The sequence below is a fragment of the Vitis vinifera genome, chromosome 17 (assembly GCF_030704535.1).
Source record: "Vitis vinifera cultivar Pinot Noir 40024 chromosome 17, ASM3070453v1".
In the NCBI taxonomy this organism is placed as follows: Eukaryota; Viridiplantae; Streptophyta; class Magnoliopsida; order Vitales; family Vitaceae; genus Vitis; species Vitis vinifera.
Window position 1 is genome coordinate 4,462,379 of NC_081821.1, and position 13,880 is coordinate 4,476,258.

At 35.3% G+C, this 13,880-nt stretch overlaps 1 protein-coding gene across 1 annotated transcript in view; it reads left to right on the forward strand.

The window, feature by feature from the left end:
- The window catches only part of LOC100266467 (actin-related protein 4), a 48,246-nt gene that overhangs the window by 32,517 nt on the left and 1,849 nt on the right, over window positions 1-13,880 (forward strand). Inside the window, exons 11-16 of the mRNA XM_059734137.1 lie at window positions 2,263-2,316; window positions 2,395-2,455; window positions 6,963-7,014; window positions 10,259-10,325; window positions 11,596-11,658; window positions 11,762-11,824. Coding sequence (XP_059590120.1) covers window positions 2,263-2,316; window positions 2,395-2,455; window positions 6,963-7,014; window positions 10,259-10,325; window positions 11,596-11,658; window positions 11,762-11,824 — 360 coding nt within the window. The remainder of the gene's footprint in view (window positions 1-2,262; window positions 2,317-2,394; window positions 2,456-6,962; window positions 7,015-10,258; window positions 10,326-11,595; window positions 11,659-11,761; window positions 11,825-13,880) is intronic.

The following is a 13,880-nucleotide window of genomic DNA, read 5'->3' on the forward strand; positions in this document are numbered from 1 at the left end:
AAACCAAACTGAATGTTGCTAACAACTAGTGTTTGAAAAATCAGTTTTTTTCGTCGAAATATCGGATATCTACGGTGGTCGAAACAAAATCGGCCACCAACAATCGGTCGGGATAAAAATTGAGAAAAAATTGGAAAACTCGGCGAAATATCAGTTGCAGGGAGATATATCGGCGAAAAAATTGAACGTGAGGTGACATGCGTGTTGGGCGATGGCGCCGATTTATTGACGATTTTTTGATAAACCAACGATTTTTTGAAAGTTTATTTTTATTTTAAATTTATCCATTTCAAATTATTTATTTTTAATTTATCTTTTATTTTAAATTTATATTATCTTTTTATTTTTAATTACTTTTTATATTTATCTCATTAATCCTATTTTAAAAATTACTTTCACTTCACTCTTAATTTTTTTTTATTTATCCTTCTAATTTTATTTAATTTTAAATGTTTTTATTTTAAAATATTAAAAATATAATTTTATTCAAAATTTGCTACAATATAAAAATTTAATGGAGTCCTAATATTTTATAGATTAAAATTAATTTGATAAGATAAATTATTAATAATTTAATTATTTAAATAAATTACTGTTAATAGAAAAAGTTGTCACCACATATTTGTAATAAAAATTTAGAAATTAAATCTCAAATAAAATATTTTATATAAATCAATTTAGTTTTTTATTTAAAATGTAATAAAACATGTTTTAATAAAAATATTTTCTAAATTTTAAAATAAATGAATATAAATATATTAAAAGAATTTAGGCTAATTTTTTATAAAAATTTGATAAATATTATCTTTAATCATAGTTATATCAATTACACTTTCAAAATAACTTTAACATTATATTTTATCTTATTTTATCATTTTTTAGAGTTTTTTCAAGCATTCTCATGAATTTTGAATAATTTTCGTGTCATCAATATTTTTGTCAAAATATCTGCCGATATTTCTAATATATCCGTAAAATCAAAGTATCGATATATCTGTATTTACTGATATTTTAAACCTTACTAACAATAAGGTCCAAAGCTCCCTTGTCTTATCACAATGAATCAAAATGTGATCAACTGATTCTTCACTATCTTTACAAAAGCTACACTTGTTAAACATTGACCATCCCCTCTTCATTAACGTGTTTACAGTTCGGATCTTCCCCCACATAGCTTCCCAAGCAAAAAGAAAACGATTTCTAAAAGGAGCACAAGATATCCAAATCTCTTTGGCTTGGAATATTTTTTTTTTTTGATAAGTAAAGCAAGATGTATTAATGAAGAGACGGAAAGTTACAAAGTATACAGGGGGTATACAAAGCAACTACCCCCTCTCAAAGCAAAAAGAAGACCAACAAGACTCACCACCCCTTAGTTGGACGCTAACCATTCCAAGAACCCTATAAGGGACATACGCTCTTTGGCTTGGAATATTAAATTGTTCTCATTCCCAAATCTATTATGGTTAGGGGAACCCTATCTATATGATTGTGAATTTCGTCTTATGTATTCACTTGAATGAGTGTTGAGGTGACATTAAGAAATTGTCACCTCAAAGTTGCTTGTATCATCTCCTCTTTTGACTAGCTGAGTTTGCATCCACAATATCAGATAATTTTCATTATTTCCTTTTCTTCTTAATTAGAAGCAATAAAGTTCATCTCTTCATGAATGAAAAGTGGTGAAAGGATGAGTTATGCTTCACAGATAAAACACAACCAATATACAGAAAAGGAAAACCTTAAATAGACTAACAAAACCCAAACACAATTTCAAGGAGGCAACAATTCTGTACAAAAACCTCTAGCACTAGACACCTGTCTATTTGGCCAAACAAGAGATCTATGAGTAAAAATGAGCCCACTTCTTTTCTTTTCTGGGATTCAAAAATTAACTTTTTATTGTGGAAGATGTAATAGGGTGTAATGGGGCCATAATGCTGTTTGACTGGGGAGCGCCTCATTTGGCAACAAAAATTACTGTCCTTAGTACATGTTTCTTGCTAATGCAATGTGCAAAATCAGTGCATTATGAAATGCCTGAAGACAATTATTTCCTTGTTATGTTTGAGAGAAATACACAATCTGCCATTTATTTTGTGGTAGACCAGTTTCCTGTTTGTGAATTTTTAGTTGTCTAAAGCCAATGCTTCACAGTGGTGCATGCTGTTTTTGTGCTTTGTGTCATCGATGCAGTTGCCTACACTGTTGCAATTTGTTCTCTTATTTTGACATTTTCCTTTTCATTCTCCTGAATTTCAGACTGTTGATGTTGATTTTCCAAATACAACAGAAAGTTATAAGCTGTACTCCCAGGTTTGTCATTGATCTTAATATTCTTTAGTAATATTTTCATTCCTACTATCTTTACTGAATGTCATTGTATTGTGACAGAGGGTTATTGCTAGTGATATTAAGGAGTGCGTGTGCCGAGCCCCTGATACTCCATTTGATGGTTTGTGTCACTTTCCATTCTTTGTTTTGATAATTTCTGTGGAATTTGTATGCTATGCTATTAACATTGTTTGATACATAATACACACATGCACACACACATATGTATATATATGTGTGTGTGCGTGTGCGTGTGCATGTGCGTGTGCATGTGCGTGTGCGTGTGCGTGTGCATGTGCGTGTGCGTGTGCGTGTGCGTGTGCGCGTGCGCTTATGTATGTATGTATGTATGTATCGCAAACACACATATATACCTAAACTTTTGTGCACTCACATTCCACTTAACATGTTCCAAAGTCTTTTCTCACATGCTGCAACTTTAGTATATCTCACTTTTAGGAAGCAATATGATTTATAATTAAACCTTGGTTTTTGGTGCAGTTAAATGTTGGTGCATATTAATTTTATTGGCTATCGGCATTGTGGTTCTCTTTTTGAACTTCCCATGCGCTTTGCACCCTACTCAAACAAAGTCCTCTGTTTTTGGATCTTTAGTTTTCTTTTCTAACAAGTTGTAAAGAATATAAATTTAAAGAAATGAGGCCAAATTTAGTATGCAGGGAGTATAAATTTCTAACTTCTCTAGGCCTCTCAATGACTAGGAGATTGAGACTCTAGGGTGCTTTTTGTCAAGGCTTCAAGATAAGGTGGTTGTTGTGGAAGGGGAGGACAAGGCAGGAAGTGTAGAGCCATTCCTAACAAGTGTTGTGTTGAATCCGTGGGTTCCTCCAAAGGTAAGCTTTTTTGCTTGGGAGGCAACGTGGGGGAAAGTTTTGACTTTAGACCAACTATAAAGGAGGGGTTGGTCTTTCGCCGGTAGATGCTTCCTTGGTGATTCTCATGAAGAGTCAATTGATTACATCCTTTTGCATTGTGGAAAGGCGAGGGTGTTGTGGGAGCTCTTGTTTTCCTTGTTTGGGGTGTATTGGGTGATCCATTCTATAGGTAGAGAGACTCTCTTAGTATAGCATGACACTTTTGTTGGAAGAAATTGGAAAAAAGTTTGGAGAGCAGTGCCTTTATGTATTTTCTGGACAATATGGAAATAGAGAAATTGAAGATCTTTCAAGAATGTGAAGCTTTCTATTCAAAGGTTGAAATTCTTGTTTTTGTACAACTTGCTATCTAGGACCAATTTGTTTATAGAAAATACATCTATGTCCTTGGTTGATTTTATTGATTGGTTGGGTTTGGATTGAGGGAGGAAGTATTTTTGTTTTCCATGTCCTTTTTAGTGGCCATTGTATACACAGTGTGTACTTTGGTGTGCCCCGTTTGGCGCTTTTATACTATTATCATTTTCATTTACTTATCCAAAAAAAAAATAATAATAATAAAAAAATACATTTTTATAAAAATCAGTTTTAGTATATTTTTCTAAAGTAGTCTTCAAAAACTTCACAGGAAAAGGTATACTTGTTTGAAAAATGTGGTAAGAACATTAAATAAAAATTTAGCACTTAAGGGTTAAAAATTGTTTTGTTCCTAATTCAATCTTACATATTGGGAGGATCTTTTAAAACATTGTGATAAGAACAAAATAAAACTAATTCTCATGTTCATTTATTTTATTATGATGTTTTCTATCCTCTCAAAATTTTATTATTTCTCAAAGTTTCAGCCATTTTTTTTTGTTAAATTTAATTTTTTCTTTTCATCTTTATTGGTATAACCGTTGATATAAATATTTCGTTTGATATTTTTGTAAAATGGTAAAATCGAACCACTGATTTTTCGTCAACATCAACATTTTTATCCTTGGTTTCTTGTGGTCTTTTTGTGTTTAGGTTGATTATCCTGTTTTCTCTATGCTCTTTTATGATGTATACATTGTCATGTCCTTTTCTATCGAGGACTCCTTACTTAGTTAGTGTGGCTCTTTTGTTGGGAAGAAAAGAAAAAAAGCATGGAATGCAACCCCTTTGTGTTTATTTTGCTCCTTATGGAGGGAGAGAAATAGAAGAGCCTTTGAGGACACTGAACTAATGGACCAAGCTATTTTATGGTCCTTTTCGTACATGTTTTTGGAATGGGTCAAGGTTAATGTAGGCTCTAGCTCGTGGTCTTTACTTAATTTCATTGATTGGTTGGGGTGCAAGTAAGATGGCGGTTTTTGTGTTTTCCTTCTCTTTTTTTTTTAGCCTTTTAGCCTTTTAGCCTTATATACATTGTGCATACTTTTAGGTGTATTTTTTTGCCTTTCTTATTACAATTGCATTTACTTATTAAAAAAAAAGGGTTGTGCCCTCTTTAATAACCACCTGTTAATATATATTTCTATTTTCCATGAGAACCCAATTAAAAAAAAAAAAAAAATGAAAATTAGGAATCTCTCTAAAAAATGGTATCTGACCAAGAAGAGATTGCAAAATAACCTTCTGTTGTGATCAAGCTATCATTAAAAAAAAAAAAAAAATCTTCCCTTGTGGTCAGCCAGAATGTTGGACTTAACGCTCAATAACTTGTCCAAACTGCTGTCGTTTTTATTAACATTTTTTTTTATGAATAAACAACAATATATTAAAAATAAAAGACACATCAAGGAAGCGCCCCAAAGTACACATGAGGTATACAAAGGAGACTAAGGAACGCCTTAAAAAGAAACAGGGGAACAACAAAAAACAGCACCCCCTCAATCAGAACCCAACAAATCTACAAAATCAACAATAAAAGGGGGGCTAGAGACTAAAAACCCCTTAGCCCATGCCCACAAGTTACAAAGGAAAAAAAAATTTACATCCTTGAACTGAATGACCCTCATTTTCAAATGCTCTATTGTTTCTTTCCTTCCAAACTATCCAAAAAAGGCATAAGGGGGCTGCTAGCCACACTTTCTTCCCCTTCTTTCCCACACAAAACCCAAGCCACCCCAATAACGCCTCTCTAACTAAAGATGGAAACACCCATGACACCCCAAACAGGGAAAACAACAAGTTCCATAAGCTCCTTGCCAACTCGCAATGCAAGAGGAAGTGATCAATAGACTCTTCCTCTAAAAGACACAAGTAAACATCTATTAGTCAAAGGCCACCCTCTCCTTTGAATCCGATCCAAGGTTAAGACCTTTTTCCACGTAGCCTCCCAAGCAAAAAAAAACTCACCCTTGGCAGCATCCAAGAGTTCCAAATTACTCTTGTAGGAAAATCCCTTTGTCTTTTTGATTCCAAAGCCTTATAGAGAGACTTGACAGTAAATCTACCATCTTTTGACTTGTCCAAACTACTTGATCTTCCGCATCACTACACACCCTCCTCTCTTGTAGTCTCAGGAGAAAACGCTCCACCTCAAACACCTCCCAATCATTGAGCCGCCTAGAAAACCGAGGAACCTACACTCCCCCTCTAGAGTGGTTCCACACATCCTCCACCCAAACCTCCTTAGACAAGGAAATAGCAAATAAGGATGGAAAAGAAGTACGTAGAGGATTGTCTGCACACCACCTGTCTTTCCAAAATCTAACCCTCCTATCATTCCCCGCAGAATAAACCATATTGCTGCCCATCACATCCCAATCTCTCCTTATGACTGTCCACAAACCAACCCCAAAAATTCTTCTCACTTCACAAGACTGCCACCTACCTCTTCTTCCCCATACTTTCCACAGATAACTTGCCTTCACAAAGCCTCCCTCTCCACTACAAAACGCCAACCCTATTTGCAAAGGAGAGCCTTATTTAACCACACCAATTTCCTTACACCCAAACCACCCTTTCGTTTATCTGAACAAACAATAGACCAATCGACTAAATGGGGCTTCCTCTCAAGGGCCCCACCTCTCCAAAGAAAATCCCTTTGAATCCGCTCCAACCTCAATCTCACTCTCTTTGGCATATAAAACAGGGACATACAATAGATGGACATACTGGACAGAGTGCTCTGGATCAAGGTGAGCCTCCCCCCTTATTAAGATACTCCTACACATTGTTGTAGTATCAATTTTATAATCAAGGCCTGAGTTTCCTCTTCTTTTCCAGAATCTATGCACCGTGGGATAAATAAACAAATAAAAAATAAAACACATCTTATCTATTAGATAGAATGTGGAAAGGATGGCTGCCTATAACTTGAACATTGCATCACCTATTTTATATTTGTGAGGTGAAAGTACATTAAATTTTGAAATATTGAATGAGGGATACAGAGGAAGATCTTTGTAAGTTTCATTTTTTGTTTCTATGAAGGATTTTGGGGTTTTTGAAAGATAAAATGAACTGGCAAAAAGTGTTGCAATATAACAGGGGAGAGAGGGAATGAAGTCCCTGGCTACAGTGGCAATCGCCCTGGCCAAGGCTTTATCAGATAGCTTAACTTGTTCATAACTTAAATATGCCTTCTTTGTAGCTAGTGAGTCTTGACAATCTTATCAATATTTCTCAGAAGATTTCACACTCAGTTTTGTTGCATTTCTAGTATCATGTATTTTGAGCTTTATTTATTTTCCATTTTTGAAGCTTCAGAAGCATTGACTATAAAAAATGTGTTCTAATACTATAATCTTTTCTTTACAGAAAGCGCATATTCAAACATTCCGATGACACCATATGAACTTCCTGATGGGCAGTAAGTTCCTTGCAATTTTACTAGCAAAGTCTACATTTAGGGTGCAATTTGAGATGGAACAACTGGAGTATTAAACCAAAGAAAGAACCTTGAATATTTTGTTTTTATTAGAGAAGTATGATTTGGTTTTGGGTTGATGCTATTGAGAACTTGGAAAATTTGCTTCAGTTCTGGATTTAGGATTCAGTTTAACCAGCCCAACCCTGGACCATAACTCTATAGCTTACAATATTTGATGGGCAATTGAGTAATTATCATATATAAAAGGACACTGGGGTTGTTAAACACTTACAATTGGAAATGAAAAGAAAATTAGAAACAAAAAAGAATACAAAAACATCCTATTATGCTCCCTCCTTCTGCACTCAATGAATGTGAAGAAGGATCTTCTGCTAGTCAAGCCAACTTCTTCAGATCAACAAACATTGGTCTAATTATTTTTTTTTTGATAGGTAAAGAGAAATATATTAAACAGAAAGAGGAGACACCAAACTAGTGCCCTCTAGGTATACAGGGAGTATAAACATTGGTCTAATTATGTTCTCCTTAAATATCCATACTAGGCTCTTTAATCCCCTTGTGCTCCTTCCAAGTTCACCATGCTAAACATGAAGGAGCTGCCTTCTGTACTTCCCTTCTCCATTCAATAGGCATCCCATGACAACAAGCCAAGGCCTGCTTAAAAAGATGGAAGCACCCAATTCACTCTAGGAGGGCAAAGATCAAAGCCCATAAATCTCTGGTCATCATGCAATGCATAAGGATTCAATCAGCACTTTCTGTGTTTCTCTTACTCACGCAACACCATATTCAAGTGAACATCCCCCTTCTCTCCAACTGTTATATGGTTAAAATCTTTTCTAGACCTCTTTCATGTAAAGAATTCCAACGTGGTGGGAGCCAAAGTTCCCGGATTTCTTTTGCTAGAAAGTTGTTCTCACCCCTAGTATTCATGGCCCAGTAAAAAGATTTAACTGAAAGCTTATTACTCTACCTTATACAGTTGTTCTGTAAAGGAAATTGCTTCCTCCAAGTCACAGTTCTGAACCTCCCTAATCGAGCTCAAGTTACGATGACCCCACTTTGTTCTGTGCAGAAATGCAACCCTAACCTCTCTGTTAATCTATATCTTGAACAAATCTGGAAACTTCACTTTTGTTGTTCACTCAACATGCCAGAAAAGAACATGCTGACCATTCCCCACACTGAAGAATAAATGTAGAGATGACATTCCTCCCCAAAATTTCTTTAGATCGCTCTCATCCTTTGATGTTCCTTTTTACAACAAATCTCAGCAACCATTTACCTAATAAGGCCATATTTATCCCCTCCAGCCTCCCAATGCTCCATTCTTAGGCTTAAAACACCTTCCACTCAATAAGGTGCATGTGTTTCTCTTTCCTCAAAGCACCTCAGTAAAAGTTCGTCAGAAGCTTCACAATCACTTCTCACACTAAGGACTAAGTCAAGAAGGGTTAGAAGAGATGAATTCTTCAGCATGCTTCTAAGCAGTCATGGAGCCAGAAAATTAGTTTACAAGTCTATTGGAATTTTGTGCGTGAATCATAAGGGTCAAAATAGTTAAGCTTGGAGCAAAGCTTCAGTCTATAGGAGTAGAGTAGCCCTTGTGTGTATGTTTCTTTTAGCAATATATTAAGGTATAGGTCTTGTTTTGTATTTTGGGAATTTATCTACTTGCTCTATCTAACCAGAGTTTTGCATCTTGGGGAAGGATTCCTCGTCCTTCACAAGTACTTTCAATTCCTTAACAATGAATTGTTGTTTCTGATAAAAAAAAAAAGTTTACAAGTGGCAAGACGCAGAAATTTATTTCAAGGGGGCAAAAAAAGGTAAGATTGCTTTATGTAGCTTAATGGTAAAGGCAAAAATAGGGCGAAACCTTTTGGATAGGGTTTCAAGTTCTCATAAAGCTTAATTGTCTAATATGTTCAGGGGCCCCCTGGGCTTGATGTGGCTTTGCCATTGCTTGTAAGCATGATTTTAACCAGAGTCACCATTTCCCCTTTCCCTGATATCGCCTTTTCCCCACATAACTAATCTCTTCTCTGTCCTCTCTACTACAGGGGTCCCAAACTCCTTCACCCTTGTGGGGAACCCCCAGAGGGAGCCCAAGGTAGGTAAGTTCCTACCTTACAACCTAACATCATGGCCAATTCATCGGCATTCACCCCTCACTTACTAGATCACCTGCTATCCTGAAGTTGCTAAGGAAAATGCATCCATGCTTATTTCAATTGATCAACGTTGGCCCTCGCCCATCCAAATGAAAAATGAAAAACAATCCCATAGCATCATCTGCATTGGAGAAAATGAGAGTCCTCATTCCCATATCATATTGCCATATTGAAACCTTCCTCTACCCTTCATCAACATTTTTTGGTTATCATTGTGCTCAAAGCCTCCATAACAATCATAAACAGACACGAGAACAAAAAAAAAAAACCCTTGTTTAATACCTTAAAAAACTGAGTCATGTATCTTGACTGCTCAATGAGAGATGAATAGAATAGAAATTCCCTCTTTGACATTACCACACTTCCAGCATCTTTCTTGCTAACTACTACATTATCACCTTCTCAAGGGTCCCAGCTTTCACCTCATTACCAAGGCTCTTTTGGGCTAGCTTGATGGTTGCCCTTGGGCTGTGGTTGGTCCTTTACACATTGTCTATTATCAATTATTGTTGATCCTATTTTCTGATAAAAAAAAATTATTGTTGATCCTATTTCTGTGCATTAAGTTGTACCAAATAAAGTTAATATAATCAGAACAGATAAAGTTACTATTGATCCCATTGCTTTACAAATTAGCATATGTTAAATTGTTAATATAATCAGAACAAAAAACAATCTGAGCCAAATATAGTTACATTAATTTGTTTTGGTTTGGCTCCTTGGGCAAGTTGGTTTTGTTCCAGGTTGAAATTTGAAGAATTGAGCTGGGTTGGTCCAGCTCCATGCTATTGCTCAACCAACTGACCCAGGCAGAGTTGCATACCTAGTTTCTATGTAATAATTACATTACAATGTACTTAATTTGTTTTGCATATTGGAATTTCTTGGTTTAGTGTCCACTGTCCATTTAACTTTTGAGTACAATAATGTGGAATGTGGTGTTATTGTACCAAAACCTCATAATATCACCCAAGTTGGAAATCATTTTTTCTCTTTATACAGGCTTATGTTATTTTCTCTTGCATTTTCATTCATTGTGAATAACACAGGACGATAGAAATTGGAGCTGACAGATTCAAGGTTCCTGATGTTCTGTTCAATCCATCCTTGGCTCAGGTGTTTGGCTCACAAATTTACTTTGGGCTATTTTTTCTATTTCTTGAAACTTTCAGATATATCTCTGTTTCTTCTGTTGCTAATGTTTTTTTTTTTTCCTTAAGAGAAAATTGTATTTATGTAGTAAGACATGAGCTTTGGATTGTCCATCATGACATGTATTTGTTTTATCTTGAACATCTATCCGTGTAATCATCACTGCCCTCAGAATATAAATTTCCATAGTTTGTTAGGAGGACTATTTAGGTCATTCCTCCTGGTGACTAGTTAAATTTTCTTTTGAAAGGCAATGAAAAGTGCCTATAAAAAAGGAAGGCACATCCTAAGTACATTGGATGTGTTTGGATATCATCAAAGAAGGCACAAGCTAAAAAACAACCTACAGCCCACTTAAACAACCTAAAAACTGTAGAAAAGATACAACATTACAGTCCATCAAAGCCCTTGACTACAGGGACAGATTCGTAAAGACATGTTTCATTGTAGCCCCTGATTCCTCCATTTCCTCAAAACATCAACTATTCCACTCTTTCTAAATGGGCCAAAACAAGCATTTTGGGTGCTCAAGCCTCCACATCCTTTTCCAGCTTCTCCCAATAAAGATATCCAGCAAAAGCTCTCTAAGCAACTGAGGGAGCACCCATTTGATCCTGAAAAGAGAGAAATAATGCTTAGGACTATCGTTTTATAACACTGAAAAATTAACTGCCTTAAAATTCTGAAGTACCTGGTCTTTTAAAACTTGACCTTCTCTTTATGAGATTCTTCTAAATGACACAGGAGAAGGAATTGATCTTGGCATCTGCACTCCATAATTATTGTTAGAGATATTCAAATTCTGGAAGATGGTTAGCCTCCACTTAGGGGTTGGGGTGTTTGTTCTTTTTTGGTTGGGAGGCCTTATTCGCCTCGTATACTCTGTATGCTTTGCGGCTATTTTGCCTCCTGATAATATATTCTGCGCTTACTTATCAAAAAAATAAAATTGTGGAAGATGGTGTGGTCAATGTTACATTGGCTTAATTCCTAGTATCAATTTTGCCATTGTGAAATTCTTTGTTTCTCTGTTCAAATTTTGGGTTTGATCTTAGATATGGAGACTTCACTACTGATTAGTCATATTCATCTGAATTGATCTATAAAGTTACCTTTTATCCTTCTCTAGTTGTATTCTCTCTCTCTCTCTCTCTCTAGGGCTAGTTTTTTCTTATAAAAGAATAATTTAAGTATGCGTTCATGAAATATTTCTTAGTTATTATCTGAATCTCAGACAATTCCAAACATGGAGAGTTTTGCGGATATTGCTCCATCTGTTCGTGGTTTGCCACAAATGGTAAATTCCTTTTCTGTTTACAAATTTTTTCCTGCTGCAAATGATCTCTAATAATTGTTTGTTTTTATTTTTTGATTGATTATTCTTTTTTAAATTTATGCAGGTTATAGAGAGCATTAATAAGTGCGATGTGGACATTCGAAGAGAACTGTTTAGTAGCATATTGGTAAAGTCATCATAGTCCCCCCTTTTAAGTTTTTGGGGTACTGTAATCAATTGGTAGATCTTTTGCAAGTTTTTAAGCAGTTGCTTTAAAGATACTATTTATGTACTGCAGTGAGTTACCATAGTGAATTATATGGGTTCTAGTTTTATTGCTTATTTTCATTTTTATTGATTTTCTACATGGAATTCAATTAGGAGTTTTTCATTTGGTGAGCACATTTGGGACATAAGAAACTTATTGTTTTCTCAGTAGTTTGAGTTTTATGTGGTTGCTTATCAATTAGTCTTGTTTCATAAATCTGTTCTATCTGGCATATCTATTTTAGGGTCCATGTGGAATCCATTTCAGCCAAATGAATGGAGGATATGAAATGAATACAAGTTTGAGTTTGTTTCGAGTGTCTATCGTGGGGCCTGTTCCACAACACTAAAGCCATAGAGCAGTGAAGGAAAAGATGCACTGTCTCCCTGTCTGAACAAAGAATGCAATGAACTTTGAAGAGCATAAAAAATTTGATTCTTATTTTAGGCATATTTCACCACTTTCCTTCACTGAAAATTTTGAAGCTCTGAAAGCTGTCCTGCCTTAGGAAGTGTGACAGGGGATATAGAGATTTAGAAATAACTAACATAAAATCATTATATTCAACTATGTGTGCAGACTTCCCAGTATTTTCTTTGTAAGTTGAGTTGATTCATGGACGGCCTGATGAATTCTTTAAACTAATGCCTTGAACATCTGAACTTCTTGGATTATTTTGCTTCGAGTGACACTAATTATGTGATCTAGGAGTTATCTAGCAGGCTTTTCTCAGTTGGGCATCTATGTCTTTTTTGCTTTGTGAGTTGAAAAAAGAAAATTTGTTATCGTGACTATTGGAAACATACTCTTAATTTCGTACAAGTCATGTATTAAAGACTTTAAGCATGTCCATTACTTATTTTCCACGCTAGTGTAGGAAAGTATTACTGTTACAATAGGGTTGCTTTTGTCTCTGCATGGTTGCAATTTTTCCTTTTTGGATGATGATGAATGAATTTGATTAGTAGGAAGGGTACATAGGGTAGGGGTTTCTTCTCAAAATTTTCTATTTTGAGAAGAAAAACAATCAAATTAAATATGATTTTTATGACCCTATAATCTCTGATGTTAGAGGAGCTGTAAACATTGTTAAGGCTCACTGGTAGGTCAAAAGATGAGGAATTTCAGAATCATCATTAGGCTTTCAAGAAATGAAAATTAGTGCACTGGTCAATGATTCAATTGAGGGAAGCGATCCATAAATGGGGAGTCAATGTACAAAGGATCCTTCCAGAACTTGACTTAATCACTGGCTTTAGTATCGAGTCTATGCACAATGAAAAGCTACCCTTTTTCACTTTTCTGCTTTCCAAGGGCTCTGTGAGCTTTCCTTTCTGAAAATAGCATCCCAATCATTAGAATAGAGATCATATTAGTTCCCAATAACTGAATACAATAAACCATTGGATTATATTGCATATCTCCTCAACTAGGTTCCTTTCAAGGACAAGTTCCATATTGACAATGACCTTTCCACCTAAAACTTTACGTTTTGACACTGCAGTTTAGTCCAGTAGTTTATTGATCCTTTTCTCATCCCTAATGAAATGTTTGTAGATATTTTCAAAGGTGCATTTTCAGGAGTGAGAATATTAAACAGGAGGTTAGGATAGAAAAGGGGAGAGAAGGGTGCTTTGTAAAGTAAGTCTCTTAGCAATGCTATGGGCAATTTGAAAGCATAGGATTTACCATGGAGTTTAGGCCATCGGGTTCATTCTCTTTCTTTTGTTCTGACTTTATGATGGAATTTATTAACATTTTTTATTTTATTTTTGCACAGACTGCTCTCTTTTTTATATTAGCATGCCAGCCTTGGGTTCTAGTTCTAGTTCTAGATATTACTTTTTGTTAATTTTTGTGAACTCACATAGAATACATATATTCAGGGTTATTGAAAACCTTATAATGCTGTTATATTTGGATGCTAACACCTGAGTTGCCTGTCTCCATGTTTGACATTTAGATATTTTCTGTC